We start from the raw sequence: 18240 nt of genomic DNA on the forward strand, positions 1-18240 counted from the left end.
TGGTCTCATGCTGGCTTGGCAGATATTTCATTTACTGAGCTATCTTTCCAGCATCAGGGGGTGTCTTTGAGGCAGGCAGAATTTTAGCACCCACCCCTCTGCACCTGGGTTGTCCGTGGGTGCTGAGGGGCCTTTGAGTCCCCCTCCTTCCTCCTGTGTTCCTGATAAGTTTTTTGTTTGTTTGTTTGTTTGTTTTTAAATCACTGAGCAAAGCCTTCCTCCAGGCATCCAAAGCAGCACACGATGCTTTCCAGTCCCTAGGGGGTGAGAGGCTGGCACCTGGGACGCTATCCTAGAGACAACACCCTGGGTGCTTGCTCAACCTCTTCATGCTTTGCTGCTCTGGGCAAGTGCCAGCCACCCACCGGGGCGGGGAGGAGACCTAGCTGGGCCCAATGGAGGCGACAGGCTCCTCAGAGGAGCTGTGGCTCCAGGGACTTACATTTAGGCCTCTGTACTGGGTGCCTCCAGGCAGGTGTCCCTGTGGGCCATGTCCGGTATGTTGTGTCCACCCTTAAGATAGATGTTCGTTTCTACATTTTTTAAGGATCAGAAACACCCAAAGAAAGGAGACCATGTGACCTACCCTGTATGTGGCCTGAAACTAGGTTTTCCAGGTTCAGTAAATAATTTGGCAGATTAGCCAATAAAAATTCAGAATGCCCAGTTGAACTTGAAAACCAAAAACCAGCCAACCAACCAAACAAAAACAAAAAACCCATGGGTTTCCCTGTGCAGCATCTGAGACATGCTTTCACTATAAAAATCCTGCTGCATCTGAGATCTGGACGGATAGGGCCTTCCTGCACAGCATCTGGTCATTTCCCCCAAACCCTTTACAGAAAAACCCTGCTGACTTTGGCCTTTGACTTACCAGTGGCATCAGGAAGGACAGGAGCTGGGGACAGTTCTGGAACAGAGCCACATAAGCATTAGCTAATAGCATTAGGGCTAGTAACACCATCAGAGTGATAGATGTATAGAGTGCCTGCTGTGTACCCAGGGGCTCAGGGTCATTCAACAAACCCAGAAGAATTTAAGAGTGTCAGGGTGTGGCAGTGTGTACCAAGGGCAGAGCATGCTGAGAGGGTAGAGAGAGGCTCAAGGCCATTTTGCTTGGCCCCATGACCAGCCCTGGGTATGTTTTGCTCATGGGCATTAGATTGCCCCATAGTGGCCCTGTAAGTTGGAGCAGGTCTAGCCGCATTTCAGGAGGAAACCCTGCCTGAGGTAACCCTGTGAAATACAGATTTAGAATTGACCTGGGCATAGTGACTTCTACCGTCAGTTTCCTGCCCTGTTCCTAGAGTGCTTCTGTTGGTTTGGCACCAGCTATGTACAGGAGGTGTTCTGCCTGTGGCTTCTAGAATCCTTAACTCAACCCTGTAGGCTGGGGCAGTGGTACCCTCTGGGTGACCCATCTAGTCTGAGGCTTCAGTACATCCTGGGGCATCAGGTGGGAGACAAAGATGTGGGAGTAGATTTGGAACCTGGCAGGGCTGCCAGTGGGCTGTAGGATGGCGTGAACTCATGGCAGACATAAGAGGAAGACAACAGACCCAGGAATCTTCCCTGGCTTGGGGGATAGGCCTAACTTCTCAGCTTGCCCTGACTCCCTCTGTGTGCTGTTTAAATATTTACAGGTGGAAGGAGCGAGGGCAGGGCCATGTCTGAATGGAGGCAGGTGTGGAGGCTGACGTGGAGGGGTAGGGCTGCCACTCCCCTAGACGGGCTGGGTCCCAGCACAGCCCGGGTAGGAACTCACTGGTGGCCCTTCACCTAAGGTCCATGAGTGCCCCCAATGGAGAACTCATGTCATTACACCTCACTGCTGTTTGTAGGGTCTGCATGCCTCGTGCCTTTACCTGTCAAGCCTCCCAGAGTCTGAGCAGCTAGGATCTGAACCCTGGTCGGGAACTCCACATCCTAGACTAGCTCGCTTGTTCATTTTGACACAGGGTCTCTGCTCTGTAGCCCAGGCTTGTTTAGAACTCTTGATCTTCTGCCTCTGTCTCCTGAATGCTGAGATTTCAGGCGTGCACTGCCACACCCAGCTCAGGGTGGGCCCTCTGTCTTCTTTATTTGCTTCCTGACACCTGGTCCTCAATGTTAACTAAGCTGGTTTCAGACAAGTTAGTTCCCTGTCACTGGGGGAGATGTTCAAAGACCTTAGAGAGTGGCCTCTGGAGAAGGATCAAAGCTTACAGACCACACTGACCTTTGAGGCTTCCCAAAAGACCCCCTGCAGGGTGTCATGCACAGAGTCTTCTGTGGACATCCACTGTCCTGATTCCCAGCCCCGTCTCTCTTTTAATCTCCATGCTGGAGAGACCCCTGGCCTCCAGCTGTAACCACATTTCCATCCCCTGCCCTGTTGCAGTTCCATTTCCAGAGAGAGAGAGACTCCTTTCTCATAAGGTTCTCAGAGCCTTAGGCTTTCAGACAATGGACTGGGCAGGACTGGAAGCAAAGGGCCAGGACAGGCCTTCAGAGGGACTTAATTTGAATCTCAGCTTTGGTCTTTCAGGTCCATGTGACCCTGGGGAAAGCGCCTAAACTCCCTGAGCCTCACATACGCATTTCTCTTTTGAGTGCTGAGTGGGTGCTCTACTCCCGAGTCACACCACCACCTCCATACAGCTTTAAAATCAGGGTGTTGATACCCTCATGAGTCTTGTTCTCCACTAAGCAACTGGAGCATAGTGAGCAAAGCTCTGTCTTCCTCTTTCTCTTCCTCTAAGCTGAAGGCTTGGAATGAGCTGCAGCTTGTGTGTGAGATGAGGTGCCCATTAGAACCAGGGCCTTCTGTCAGACTCCTCTCACCTCCACATGACCTTGGGTGAGTTATCTAAAAATGTTTCCCCATCTGTAAAGTGAGAGATTTTAGAAGATAGTAGGTGATTGTGGTTGTACACAGTCCCTGGAGCATGGGGAGTGCTCAAAGTGGGGAGTCATATGACCTTGATGGTCATAAAATGCCTACTGTGAACCTGGGGATATAGCTCAGTTGCTCGAATGCTTGATGAGTGTGCATGAGACCCTGGGTTCCATCCCCAGAACTACAGAATGCTGGGAGTGGGTGTGGTGTTGCACTCCTGGAATCCTAGTATTTTGGAGGTGGAGACAGGAGGATCCGATCAAGGTCATCTTCAGCTACTTAAGAAGTTTGAGGACAACCTGAGCTACCTGATAACCTACCTCAAAATGAATGAATGAATGAATGACTGGCCTACTGTGTGTGGTGGGTGCCTGGCCAGGTCTTTCATGTGTGATTTTCATGTTGTTCTTATCGTAGCGCTGAAGGTTGGTAGGTACCCTTCACAGAAGGGCACCCTGAGGTGCCAGCAGGGTGGACCCAGATGGGTAGACTAACCAGCTGGTACAAGGTCTATGTGGTTGAGGTCCCCCCCAGCCCTCTGGGCTCCCTGAACTATACAAAAGCTTAGGAAATCCCACAGGCCACAATAGGCAGGATATCATCTTGTCACCGCTGCCCCTGGCCACCCTGGGCCTCACTAACCTACATCTTCCTAGTGGACAGAGTCCAGTGGAGCCTTCCAGGGTACAAGGGCTGGTTCTGGCCTCCAGCCTTCCTCCAAGGGCCTCCTTACCCCTGCCTCTGGTCCTGCCCACTGGCCTGGTCTGCCCAGAGGGCTTCTCTCCCTTAGGGTGGCCATAAACTCTTGCTTCTTGTGTAGTACCCGTGCCCCTTTCCACAGCCTTAGTGACCTTCTGTGGGAAGCTTCCACCTTGGTTGTTCTTCCCCAACCTACTTCATCTCCTCTCTTGATCCAGGCTGAACCTGTCATTAACTTCTACGAGATTCTGTAGCTGTGTTGGAAGCCAGTGTGGGTCTCTCACTTGCTTACACCCTTATTGCTGCGTCCTCTCCGCCATCTGTCATCTCTCTGCAGGTGATAGCCTTGGGCCCCAGCTGTGTTACTTCAGGAGAGGAACTCTACTTCTCAGAGTTGCCCATCATGGCTGTATGCAGATGGCCTTCTGTCTCCAGGCTTTGGACTTCAGACAGACAGCATGTGCATGTGGCAGGTCAGGGCACCTGTAGGAAAAAGAGGGCTCTTCCTCCAAACTGCTTGCAGGAAGCAAGTCTAATAAAGAGATTGTTGACTAAAGAGGGGTGCTGGGAGTCCGCAGGCAGGAGAGACCAGGAACCAGCTTTACCCTTGCAGGGTGACCTGGAAAGGGCAGGAGGGAGAAGCTAGCAGAAGGGACAGCTGCAACTGGGTGGGTTTCAGACAAGAGCCCTTCCTGGGGAAGCTTGGACAGCTCCTTTCATGCCTGTGTGGCTCTGGAGGCTGAAGTCCAGGGTGGAAGTGTTAGCAGGGCTGCTTAGTCCCCCAGGCTGTGGGGGAAGAATTGGGTCCAGGGCTCTCTCGTTGGCTTCTAGATTCCATCTTCTCTTGTCTCAAACTTCTTGAGTGGCCTGTGTCCATGTTCCTCTTCCTGTGAGGGCACTGGTCCCAGTGAATAAGGGCCACCCTGATGACCTCAGTTTAAAGATATTGTTTTCAAATAGGATCATATTCTGAGCTACTAGAAGACAAAGTTCCAACATAACAAGTTTACGGGGAGGAGACACACAAGCCAGGCCACCACAGTATGTGGGGGTAGGGGGTGGGATGACCTAGCACAGCATTGATTCCGGAAGTGCAAGAGGAATATTGGGGTGGGAATGGAGGGAAGCGGAGACAGTCTAGAAAGTGGAGTTGGGCAGGTCTCTGAAGCCAGAAAGGTAAACCGAGACCCTGAGGGGAAGGCCAGCCTGAGGGTGCCTACTATCTGCTGACAGAACTTTCTGATGCCAGCATTTCCCATCCCCCTCCCTGGCCCCGAGAGAAAGTTGGGAACTTGCCACACATCCTGAGGAGGCTCATGGCTTTCTTTTGGGGACACAGAGCAGATGGAACCAGGCTTCTCAGCACACAGGCAGGCAGCAGGGCTTCTGTGTAGAGCCTCTGGGGTAGCAGACAGATGGTCACCTCCAAGGAGCAGGAGGACTTTGGCAAGAAGGCCCCACCTGCTTAAGACAGCACCAGCCACTGCAGAGGACACAGACATGCACTGTGTGGGGGGTCATCAGCCCATTAGCAGAGACCCCTCTGTCCCAGACTAGACTGCCTGGGCAGGAAGGCTCAGAGGGCCAGGACTCAGAAGACCAGAGTTCAGATCCCACCATCAAAAGTCAAGCTCTCACAGCCAAGCTCTTGCAGGCTCAGCGAGCTATTGCTCAGCCACCATATCTGGCCCTCTACTGACTTTTTTTAAAATCAATTAAAAAAAATTTTTTTTGTCTTTTTGAGACAGGGTCTCCCTGTAGTCCCAGCTGACCTAAACTCACTATGTAGACCAGGCTGGCCTTGAACTCACAAGGATCCGCCTGCCTCTGCCTCCTGAGTGCTGGGATTAAAGGCATGCGCCACCACGCCTAGCTAAATTAATTTTTTTACATTTATTTATTTATCATGAAGTGTGTGTAGGCTGATACATGTGAAGATAAGAACAGTTTGCAGGAGTCAGTCCTCTCCTTCTACCATGTGGATCCCAGGGATCAAACTCAAGTTATCAGGCTTGGCAGCAATCGCCTTTACCTGCTGAGTGATCTCACCAGCTCTCCACTTGTTTTATAAATTAAGTTTTATTCTTTTTATGTGCCAGTAACGTCTTTTGGCACATGAGGATTTTTTGGAGGGGGTCTTTTTGAGGCAGGGTCTCCCTGTAGCCTCAGCTGGCCTGGAACTGGCTATTCAGACCAGGCTGGCCTCGAACTCACAGAGATCCACCTGCCTTTGCCTCCTGAGTCCTGGGATTCAAGGCGTGCACCACTACACCCAGCACATGAGGATTTTTATAGAGAAATTAATCGGAAATACTGGCCTGTAGTTTTCTTGTGTCTTTGAATAGTTGTTTTCAAGGTACTATTGAGAGTAAGAAGGATTGGTTTAATTCTGCTAAAATTTAGAAAAATTTACTAGTGAAGCCAGCTGGTCTGAGGTTTTCTTTGTTGGGGGATTTTTTTAGTTTATTGATTCACTTTCCATGCTACTACTATGCCGGTTAAGACTATCTATCTATCTATCTATCTATCTATCTATCTTTCTATCTATCTACCTACCTATCTATCATCTATCATCTATCTATCTATCTACCTACCTATCTATCATCTATCTACCTATCATCTATCTATCTATCTATCTATCTACCTATCATCTATCTATCATCTATCTACCTATCATCTATTTATCTATCTATCTACCTATCATCTATCTATCTATCTATCATCTATCTATCCATCTATCTATCATCTATCTATCATTTATCTATCAATCATCTATCTAATCTCTCTCTATGCATGTTCTCATGTCTGTGTGCCCACGTGTACCCTACACATACATGCAGAGGCCAGAATAGGGTGCAGGTGTCCTCCTCTGTCACTCTTTCCCTTATTTCTTTGTCAGGGTCTCTCCACGTTCACAGTCTAGCACCCCTGGCAGTCCTGCACACACACACACATACACACACACACACACACACACACACACACCAAGCTGGGGTTGCAAACATGCAAGGGGCTCCCAGTTTGTTCCATGGGTGCTGGGATCTGTACTCCAGTCCTCATGATTATGCTGCAGTCATTCCTAACCACTGAGGCATCCTCCCAGCCCGAAGACTTTCCATCTCTTCAGGAGCCACCAAGCAGGTTGTGTGCATCTCAGAATTTCTTTATGTTTTCTTTATTAGCCAATCTGTCGGCATCTACTTGTTTAATTGTAAACAATATAATTCTTCCTTTTCTGCACTCCCAGTGGTGGTTCCCCACATGGTCCATTAATAAAATATATATTTTTTTTATTTATTGTTTTTATTTTATGTGTATGTGTATTGCCTGCATGGATGTGAGTGCACCCATGTCGTGCAGTGCCGCGGAGGTCAGAAGAGGGCTTCGGATTCTCCTGGAACTGGAGTTAAGGATGGTGTGTAGCTCCCATGTGGGTGCTGGGAATCGAACCTGGGTTCTCTGCAAGAGCTCTTAACCGCTGAGCCATCTCTTCAGCCCCTATGTTTTTGGTCTTTCTGAGACAGGGTCTCTTTGTAGCCCCAGCTGTCCTAGAACTCACTATGTAGACCAGGCTGGCCTCGAACTCACAAAGATCTGCCTCCCAAGTGCTGGGATTAAAGGAGTGAGCCACCACGCCCATCTTTTTTATAATGTTTCTTTTTTAAAGATTTTTTTCCAATTTTTAATTAATTAATTTTTATTTTTATGTGTATGAATGTATTGCTTGCATGTATGACCCCTCAGAAGAGGGTGTCAGATTCCCTTGGAACTGGTGTTATGGACAGTTGTTAGCCGCCTTGTGTGTATTGGGAATTGAACCCAGGTCCTCTGCAAGAGCAGCCACTGCTCTTAACCGTCGAGCCACTTCTCCAGGCTCCATTTCTTGTTTTAACTTTTAGAGTGCTCTTGTTTTCCTTATTCATGGCAGGTAAAATTTGTCGTTTGTTGAACTTCTAGAAAAGCCAATTCTTGGACACATTAATTTTTCTCCCACTTTTCTGTTCTTTTTTAAAAGCTTTATTACACTTGTTTGTTTATTTATTTTTGTGTGTGGGCACATGCCATAGCATGCATATGGTGGTCAGAGGACAGCTTCGGGGGGTCCGCTCTTTCCTCCCACCATGTGGGTCCCAAAGGTTGAACTCAGGTGCTCAGGCGTGGCTGCCAGTGCCTTTACCCGCTGCGCCACTTGCCAGCCCGTTACTCGTCTTTGTTGCTTCCTTCTCGCTATCGGCTTGCTTTTTATCTTAACCATTTTCTGCTTTTCTTGGCTGTAAAGGCGAATTGTTGGCCTGAGAGCCTTCCTCTTTTAACATCAGCATTTCCTGCTATAATTTCCCTCTCGGCAGGAATTTTGCTGCGTCTATAGGCTTTAGAATAGTGTGTTTGGTTCTCACTTATCTCAAGGTATTTTCTAATTTCTTTGTGATTTCTTCTCTGATTTGTTCACTGTTTAAGAACAGGCTGTTGCATTTCCATGCATTGGTGGATTTTCCAGATTTTCCATCTGTTGATTTCCAATTTCACTCCACTGTGTTCATGGAAGTTTGTCTGGGGCTAGGGCTCAGCAGTTGAGTGCTTGCCTAACATGTGTGAGGCCCTGGATTCAATTCAATTCCTAGTAAAACACACACACACACACACACACACACACACACACACAATATGAAGATGCTCTGTATGATTTCCATCTGCTAAAGAATTTTAGGATTTCCTTTATAACCTAAATCTTCTAAATCTTGGAGCTGTCACGTGTGAATCTGAGAAGCCCCATGTGTTCTGCTGTGTTGGGCAGAGTGAACTGTGTGTGACTGTGAGGTTTGATTGCTGTGTGACACTGTCCAAGACCTTGGTGTCCAGACTGATACTCTCTCTGACCACTACGTTGACGCCCTTTCAACCTGGTCCTTCCAGATGCATTCTGCTGAGGATCTTGGAGGTGGATATGGGAAGATCGGGCCTCACTGCGGGGAAGAGGCAATGGCATGAGCTGAAGGGCTGGTAGAGAACGGAGAGGCAGGTTGACTGCACAAGTTTTGGAAAACTGCTCTGACTTACTCTTCTGTTGCTGTGATAAAACTCTCTGACCAAGTGGCTGGAGAAATGGCTCAGCGGTTAAAAGCACTGGCTGCTCTTGCAGAGGACCAGGGTTTTGTTCCCAGCACCCACATGGTGGCAAACAACCATCTGTAACTCCAGTTCCAGGGAACAAAGCCTGGGTCCTCTGTAAGAGCACCCAGTGCTCTTAACCACTGAGCCATCTCCCCCACCCCAGTTTGGGGCATTTTAATGGCCTGCACACAGCTACTATTTGTTGTGGGAACACTGTGTTTCAGGCTCTGTGCTCAGCACATCCTGTTCACTCCCTTGTTTGATTCATCCATAATCTCTTAAGCCAATGATAAGGCTAAGGCCCAGAGAGCGGTTACAATTTGCCTGAGGCAGCACAGCTGGTACTGGAAAGGCCAGCTATCTCAGAAGGCATGATGGAAAAGCTGTGATAAATGTGATTTGCACTCTATCCCTTCCAGCTGTGGTGCAATCCTGTACAGACCACTTCACCTCTCCAAACCTCTGTTTCCACAAGGGTCAAATGGGGCCAGTCTGCATGTGGCTTTGCTGGATTTCAGACCTAGAAAGGCTCCTGTGAAGCTGGGTAGCTCTAAGCTGAGTGCTAAGCAGGGAGCCAGGAGCTGTTCACACAGCTAGTGCTGGTGTGGATGGGGTGTGTTGCCTCTGAGTGCTTGGCATGGTCCTCCAGTCAGGGTGCTGATGGGTGTTCTAAGTCCTGTCTACCTCTGGGAGGTAACCTTTAAAAAGGGAGGAGGGGATAGCAGGTTCTGGGGGCTACGTGGATGGACTGCAGGGGAGTCGAACAGGGTCCTGCTTGGTGGGAGATTCAGAATTTGGCCCCTTCATCCCACATCAGCTTTTGGGACAGAGTGGAACAGGTCTTTGAATCATCTTTTGACCTCAGTCTCCAGATGGGGAAACTGAGGTCCAGAGAGGAGGGACTCTGCTTGAGTCCCACAATGCCTGACTCAGGGCCTATAGGCAAAGTGGGGGGCAGATCCAGGAAAGCCAGAGGGTGTCCAGGCTCCAGAGGACCAGTGCCATTTGCAGAGGCATGGCCTCCTCCCCCACAGTGACCTTGCTCAGCATCCTGAAAATGCTCAGGAAATATTTGCCAGAGAATGGATTTGGTGAGGAAAGCATACAGCCCCCGATGGGGACTCCTGCTAGGATTCTGTCCACATTTAGGTCACCTCTCTGCTACCTGGGGAAGGTGGATCCCCCATTTCCTAAAGCTCACTCACAAACATACTGGGTTCCCACACAGGGATTTGAACCCAGGTCTCCTGGATTCCAGTGTTCACTGTCCCCATACCACCCTCCTGATTCCTTTATCCACGAACTCACTCACTCATTGAGGGAATCTTTATTGAGTGCCTACTATGTGCCAGGCATAGTTCTGGGCTCTGTGGATGCTTTAGAAGACCAAGCAGGGGTACTTGTATTCTGGAAAGGGGATGCAGACAGGGAACCAAGGAGGGAACAGAGCAGAAATAGCGGCAAGTCCACTGAAGGAGCTGTGATGGGTGGGCCAGGGTTGGGGACACTCTGGGAACTGTGTCAGGAAGGGGCATTTTTGTGCCACCTTGAAGAAGCTAAGAGCCTGAACTGGTAATTAAGGGAAATGGACTTCGAATAGCTATATCAGCCACAGACCTGCCTGAAACAAGGCACCAGGGTGCAGCATGGGCCTTGGGGTGCAGCGCCCCTGTCCCATCAGTGTCTTCCACCACAGGTGAAGCAAATCATGGAAGAGGCTGTCACCCGCAAGTTTGTCCATGAGGACAGCAGCCACATCATCTCCTTCTGTGGTGAGTCCGTGGCCCGCCATGGCCTGGGAAGCGGCTTCCTTGCGGGGCTGCTGCGGGGGAGGTGTGCCTGTGAGCCAGCTCCAAGTCATGCTGGGCTTTCTGACTCTCAAGTTATTTTGGGATCCTGAAGAGACTCTGTCATGGGATTTGGAAATAGAGAACAGTGAGAGGAATGGTCACGGAGGCTTCTTGTATCCTGTGGGAGGTGACTGTGGTTCACCCAGCAGGTGCGTCACACTGGCCCGGCCCCTGGGCCATGAGGAAGGGTCTCAGCCCTGCCCTGCCTCTGCCTCTGACTTTTGCTGGGTAAAGGGTGAGGATTGAATGGGGACTTTTAAAAAGTATGATGAGAGCTAAGGCTGTGGCTTGGAGCATCGCATTTAGCTGACTGAGCACAGACATCTTGGGACCCCAAGTGTGTTCCAGACTCCTTCTGTAACCAGTCCTGTTCATGAGGAAACAGAAAGAACCACACTGCCTGGTTCCTGGACATCTGGACCTGAGGTCACCTTCAGCTCCCAGTGGGTTGATGTATTTAAGTGGGAATTTATGTTTCTCTCTGGAATTTTAACATTTAGACTGTCTCGTAGGAAAGTTCACACTGAAGTCCCCTCTATGATCTTGACCTTGTGGAGACCCCTGAGCAAGGAAACCTAGCCAGCCTGCCCTCTCTTGCTCACAGAGCTGGGGCACCACACATGGGGCTGACAGTTGTTAGCCGTCATGTGGGTACTGGGAGTCGAACCCCGGTCCTCTGCAAGAGCAGCCCGTGCTTTTAACCTGCTGAGCCATATCTCCAGCCCCTGAACATTTATTTCTAAAGTATTGCATGGATGAGCTAAAATCCAGATTCTAAGGGAGCCCCAAGGAAAATGCCCAGACTTTCTCTCTGCAGCAGATTATGCAGGATTTGTCATTCATTCAAAACGAAACAATTACTAACAAAACAGAACCCAAACAACAGTAGCAATAAGTACCCCAAGTTCCTTGGCGTTTCCCCTACACATAAGCTTTGCCAAACTCTGGATCCCAGGAGAGCTGCTCACTGCTGTTTGAGTGGTACACACACCATTCTTCTGGGAATGGTGTTCATTGGAGTGCTTCCTTTCTGGAGTTAGTGACAAGTATTGGGTCAGGTCAGTCTTACAATTATCTGACACCCAGCAGGTCCTCAATGAGGAGTATCACTTATATATTCCCTTTTCCTGTAAGGCACCTACTGCATGTCATCAGCCCTACAGGTGGTGCATGTGAGCTGAAGCAGGCAGGCTGGCTAGGCGTCCTTGCACAGTAGGAAACAGGAAGCAAGAAGGTAGAAGGTTCCCAGCAGTGTTGGAAACAAGCAAGGGGCCATCGGCGTGGCCTGTTCAATTGTTTGCCCAGAAGGACTCATTTAAGCCAGAGAAAGAAATAATACAATTAAAAAATTTTCTTTTCTTTTAGACAGGGTCTCCCTGTGGCCCCAGCCAGCCTGGAACTCACTATGTGGACCAGGTTGGCCTTTATCTCATAGAGATTCGCCTGCCCCTGTCTCTCAGGTGCCAGGATTAAAGGTGTGTGCCACCACGCCCAGCTGGAAAAGTAGTTCTGCTGAGCTCAGTAGTGAGTTGATGGTAGAACCCAGACCACAACCCAGTGTCTTGTCCTGAAGATATGTCCCATGTCTTGGCCCCAGGGGGAAACACTGAAGTGGGAAGGGGACTACAGAATGCTCCTTTTCAAGATCCTGTATTTACCAGTGTGATGTATGCATGCCTGACCTCAGACTTGGGTTTGAATCCTACCTCATTTGCTGCATGACCTTAAGGAAGTTAGTTCACCTCTCTCAGCCTCTCCTGAAAAGTGGGAACAGGTTTCTTCTAGGCCATGACAGAAGTGAAGTGAGATGTATAAATATTAGCTGTGATGTAGTCACAGTGATGATGGTGATGATGGTGATGGTGGTGATGATGGTGATGGTGGTGGTGATGGTGGTGATGGTGATGATGATGGTGGTGATCGTGGTGATGGTGATGATGATGGTGGTGATGACGATGATGGTGATGATGGTGGTGGTGATGATGATGATGATGATGATGATGTAATTCTTTAACTCAGATGAAATTTGGCCATATTGTGGTCCAATCTCTTCTCCTTCCTTGGCGGTAATAACAGCTATCACTCATAAAGCACTGACCATGTCAGGCTCTGCTAAAAATTCCCTGAGTACTTTTGTCACCCATTCTAATGGCATCTGGGGGAGGTTAATATTCCTTGTACCCCCTTCAAGGGGCAGAAGCCAGGGCACAGAGAAGGGAAGTCACTGCCCACAGTCTCACATTGGGCCAATGGCTGACAGAGGGTATGAGCAGACATGGCTGACTGTGGGTCTCTCCCTCCCCTCATGGGCTGTTGGCCACTGATCCGTGAGAACAAAGGGAGCAGAGGCAACTGACAGGGTCAGGACCGCCAGTGAGCACGATGGAAAAGACCTTCTGGGAGTCAGTTTCAGGGATACAGCACATTTATTCAGTTGGGGGGCAGGGAAAAATATAGGGTGGAGGCAGCAGCCAAAGCCTCAGCTGATAGGTGCTCATAGTATGCTTTGTTTACATGTGGTAGGGGCATCCTATCATCCGACTATAGGGCAATGCCTAATTATCATATAGAAAAAACCTGGGGACAGTTTTATTGCAGGTAACTATGCCAAAGGTCATGTTCCAAATAAGGCCAGGCATCCGTGCTTGGTGGTACTTTCCAGATAAGGTCAGGCAGAGAGCAGGAAGCCCCCCACTGAGAAAGGGAGTCCTTCCATACAGCGCCGAGCTCCTTAGAGCTATCCGGATATGGTGGACTGCAACCTTAGCAGCAGGGTCCCCCAACAGCTGACCTTGGGCCCCAGCTTTGGATTAACCACTATGCTCTCTGCCTACTTTGGAGCATGTGGCAGAGGGCATGTATGTGTTTTCTCTGTTGCTCTAAGTCACCCTTGGCACTGACGAGTGTGGGCAAGACATAGCTATTGACCCTTGTGTCCCTGCAGCGGCTGTGGAGGCCTGCGTCCTGCATGGGCTGCGGCGGAGGGCAGCTGGCTTCCTGCGCAGCAACAAGATTGCAGCTCTCTTCATGAAGGTGGGCAAGAGCTTCCCTCCAGCTGAGGAGCTAAGTCGCAAAGTCCAGGATCTGGAACAACTGATTGAGAGCGCGTGAGTGTGACATGTGGGGCATTGGTTGGAGCAGCCCCTCCCCTCAGGGCATGCCACATCCCCCTCAGGCCCTGGAGCACTCACAGCTCCTGACTTTCTGCTTTCCTTTCTCTTCCTCAGAGCTGCCAGGCTTACCCACCTCAGGACCTTTGCACATACTGTCCCCTCTGTTCTCTCACCAGCCTGATAATCTGTGTTCTAGTTTGCTTTCTATTGTTGGGATAAAATACTCTGACAAAAACCACCTTGAGGAGGGAAGGGTTTATTGGGCTTACACTTCCTGATCACAGTTCATCCTTGAGGGAAGCCAGGGCAAGATCTCAGGGCAAGAACCTGGAGGCAGGAACTGAAGCAGAGACCATGGTGGAAAGCTGCTTACTGGCTTGCTCCTCTGACCTGTGCTCAGCCTGCTTTCTTATACAACCCAAGACCACCTGCCCAGAGATGGCACTGCCCACAGTGGACCTGGCCCTCCCACATCACCAAACAATCAACAGAATGCCTCACAGAAAGGCCCACAGGCCAGTCCAATATAGAAAGTTCCCCAATTGAGGCTCCCTCTTCCCAGGTGGGCCAAGGTGGCAGGCAAAGCCAGCCGTGACACTCAGGGCTGGTTCTTGTCATCATCCATCTCTCCCCTAGCTCTATAAACCTGCGTCCTTGCCTCCATCCCTTCACCTTGTTTGTTTTATTCCTGATTCTTAGCCCATCTGTAATTGCTCATTAATTATTCATTCACTGTTAACTTGATTGCTGGCTGGCTCCCTCAACTCCATTAGAACAGGCAGCCACATCTGTGTCTCCAGCCTCTGGGGGAGGGTCTAGCTCCCTGGTCCATGCCCACACGATAAATGTTGAGTGAATAAGTGCCAGCTGGAGTCACACCCTGTTTTATCTTTGTGTGTGTATGATTATGTATGTTTGCATGTGTGTGTGTATGCATGTGTCTGTACAAGTGGAGCCCAAAGGGTGATGTCAGTTGTCTTCCTCAATCACTCTCCACCATGTTCATTGAAGCAGGGTCTCTCAGTTGAACTCAGAGCTTACTGATTGGCTAGTCTGGTTTTCCAGCTTACTCTGGGGAATCCCATCTCTTCCTCCCACGTGCTGGGCTTACCAGTGTGCCGACACAACCACCTGGTATTTACACAGGTGCTGGTCATCTGCATGCCACTCCTCTTTGCCCACACTGCCATCTTCACAACCCCGCCCACTGTTCTAAATGCAAGGTGGCAAAGGTTTGCTAGAAACAACGTGGTCTTGTCCACCTGGCCACCCTGAGGTAGTTTCTGAAGGGAAAGCGGCTTCACTCACTTGTCTCTGTGGTTGGATGAGTGTGTGTTTGGGGTAGTTCATAGATGGAGCCTGGTGCATGGTACCTGTGGCCAGGGCTTTGACCTCAGATCCAAAATGCACATCCAAACCCAACTTGGAGCCTAGCATGGAAGACAGCTCAGTTTCAGCTCCAGCTGGTGCTTGTAACACTTGCGAAGATTGTGTTATGAAAGATTCTTGAAGCCAGGATTGGGCATCGTGGGAAAGAATGTGTGGATTGATTGGCAGTGTCTGACCCAGGTAAGGGAAGGGAAGACACAAACCTGCTCTGTGTTAATCAGCTTTGCATTACAGTAACAAAATACCCGAGGTAAGTGATGTATGAGGAGAAAAGGTACACTGGGCATGGTAGTGCACACCTTTAATTCCAGCCCTTGGGTGGCAGAGGCAGGTGGATCTCTGTGAGATTGAGGCCAGCCTGGTCCACCTAGTGACTTCCAGGAAGGCTGGGCCTAGGAAGACCCTGTCAAAAAAAAAAAGAGGAGAAAAGATTTGCTTTGACTCATGGATTTAAGGTCCTTGTCTCTGATCAATGGGCCCCATTGCTTTGAGCCTATAGTGAGGCAGCTTGTCACAGTCTGAATTCATGAAGTGGACTGTTCATGTCATGACTGAGAAGAAGCGGAGTGGTGTGGGGTGGGGGGGGATTCCAGCATCCCACAATCCCTCCAGGGCACACCCTAATAGCCTAAAACCTCCCATTAGACCACACCCCTATTTGATTTTTGAGACAAAGTCCCACTTACCACACAGCTCAGGCTAGCCTTGAGTTCATGACAATCCTCCTGCTCCAGCCTATCTGAAGTGCTGAGATGGTGGGTTTGCACTACCTCACCTGGCATAGTGCCCTCCTTATAGGTTCACCTCTCCCAGTGGCATGAGCTAAATACCAGCCTCTAACACATGACCCAGGCTTGCCACCTCTGCCATGGCAAACAATAACCAATGAGAAATAGCCCCCATCCTCTGTTCTCATCCCCCAGCACTGTGTGGTGGGCAGAGCTCAGGGTTTAGCTCCCATTTGGAATGACATCACAGCTGACTGGGCTTTGGGTGCCTCAGCCCACCTGCTTAACTCCCAGGTCTCCTGGATGGCATCTTCAAGCAAAGGACTTCCAGGGTCTCCCCAGGATAGGTAGCGACATTGCGGTGCAGGGGTTAGGGACCATATGGGAGCATTCTCAGCATCACTCTCTCACATACACTGGCATTTCCTGTGTGCCAGGCACTGTGCCAGGCTCTGGAGACACAGACATGAAGGGCAACATTGGCAGGGATTTATTATTTATTTATTTTTTATTCATTCATTCATTCGCGCGTGTGTGTGTGTGTGTGTGTGCGCGCGCGCGCGCACATGCTCATGTATATGCCACGTGCATACAGGTGTTCATAGGAGCCAGAAGACAGCATCAGATACTCGGAACTGTAGTTACAAGTGGTTGTGAGCTTCCTGAGATGGACACTGAGACCTGAACCCGGGTCTTCTTGGAAAGCAGTGAGCACTCTTAACCATTGAGCCATCTCTGTAGCCCCAGGGATTTTTAAATATATGTGGGTTTTTTTTTGGTCTTTTTTGAGAGAGGGTCTCCTTGTAGCCCCAGCTGGCCTGGAACTCGCTGTGTAGATCAGGCTGGACTCAAACTCACAAAGATCCACCTGCCTCTGCCTCCCAAGTACTGGGATTAAAGGCATGTGCCACCACACCCAGCAATATATGCATTTTTATGTGTATAAGTGTCTTGCCTGTGTATATGTTAGTGAACCCCTGCATGTAATAGGCCAGAAGAAGGGCATCAGATCCCCTGGAGTTGGAGTCACAGATGGTTTTTAGAGACCATGTGGGTGCTGGGGACCAAACTTGGGTGTTCTGCAAGAGCAGCCAGTGCTTTTAACTGCTGAGCCGAATCCTGTAGCTATCCTCACAGAGACTCAGAGGGCAAAGGGCAGCCTCGGATAATGTGGGGAGGGAACCGGGACGCTCCGAAGGTGAAAAGGGCTTCCAGGAGAGCTGGGAGCTGTGGGAAGCTGTGTAAGGCTGCAGCTAGGAACCATGGAGTGAGACGGGTTGACGGTTAGGGTGTTGCTGGAGAGAAAAGTGACGTGGTGTCAAAAGGGTGCCTCATGGCCCTAGTACACAACTACCTTCCCGGGGGCAGCAGGGTGCCATTAAAGGACCTAAATCCAAGCCAGTGCTCGCTCCTTAGTAAGGAGGGAGGGAGAGAGGGAGGAAGGGAGGGGGAAGATATCGGAATCTGGCTTTTCTGTCAGCAGTATGTGCAGTTGTCTCCTCGCCACATCTTTACCCTCACCGAGCTTTACTCTTCACTACTTGCTGTCTCAGAGCAGCTCTTGTTTTCTGACGTTCTTCTGTGGAATCCCTCTTTCCTGAGTATCTGTTCTCTCCTCTCTCTGGTCTCGAAGGCGAAACCAGATCCAGGGCCTGCAGGAGAATGTGCGAAAACTGCCGAAGCTGCCCAACCTGTCCCCACTGGCCATCAAGCACCTGTGGATCCGCACAGCCCTGTTTGAGAAGGTTCTAGACAAAATTGTGCACTACCTGGTGGAAAACAGCAGGTGAGTGGCACCTGCTGGCGCTCTGCGGTCATCTCTCGGCTGTGCTGGGAACTGCACCCATTCGCATACGCTCTGTGCTCTTCTGCCACCTCCTGGTCATTCTGTGAACTGCATCCTCGTGCATACACGTGTACGTTGGCAGCTGTTTTCCCTTTGCCAGGCCTTGAGTTTTATTTGTAAAAACTTCTTGGACATGTGAGCCTGAATAGCCTAGCTTGAAAACTGGGGAAGACTCACATGTTGAAGAACAGCATGAAACAGGGGTTTCACAATTACAGGAAGATGTTAGGAACCTTGGCTTTCTTCCTTCTGCAGTCTCTTCCATTTGCTAGCAGGGCATCGCTTATCCTCTCTGTGCCTCCCTTGTTTCTGGATGAAAAGCACAGGAGTGGCTGCGGCCGCACAGAAAGCCTAGGAATGAATTCGGTGAGCCATGGTATGTTGAAAATACACAGTGAGGCTGGACATTTTCTCTCCTGGCTCAGACTAATCTAATGTAAAGTTTTATAGTGTGTTCTTGAATCGGAACCCATCCTGTTAAGTCTTTAATGAGAATCTACTATGTGTCAGACTGGGGCTAACTGAGATGCTGGGAGTACAGTGCTGTCTGCTATATAAAGAGTGTAAATGTCATCTCAGGAGGGAGAGAGAGAGAGAGAGAGAGAGAGAGAGAGAGAGAGAGAGA

General features: G+C 49.8%; 1 protein-coding gene across 1 annotated transcript in view; it reads left to right on the forward strand.

Annotated features, from left to right (window-relative positions):
- Sgsm1 (small G protein signaling modulator 1) overlaps positions 1 to 18240 on the forward strand; it is a 121239-nt gene that overhangs the window by 13651 nt on the left and 89348 nt on the right. Inside the window, exons 3-5 of the mRNA XM_008849000.1 lie at positions 10386 to 10461; positions 13484 to 13646; positions 17403 to 17555. Of these exons, the coding sequence (XP_008847222.1) occupies positions 10386 to 10461; positions 13484 to 13646; positions 17403 to 17555 (392 nt within the window). The remainder of the gene's footprint in view (positions 1 to 10385; positions 10462 to 13483; positions 13647 to 17402; positions 17556 to 18240) is intronic.

This window comes from Nannospalax galili, unplaced genomic scaffold, assembly GCF_000622305.1.
Source record: "Nannospalax galili isolate Female #2095 unplaced genomic scaffold, S.galili_v1.0 scaffold103, whole genome shotgun sequence".
Lineage (NCBI taxonomy): Eukaryota > Metazoa > Chordata > Mammalia > Rodentia > Spalacidae > Nannospalax > Nannospalax galili.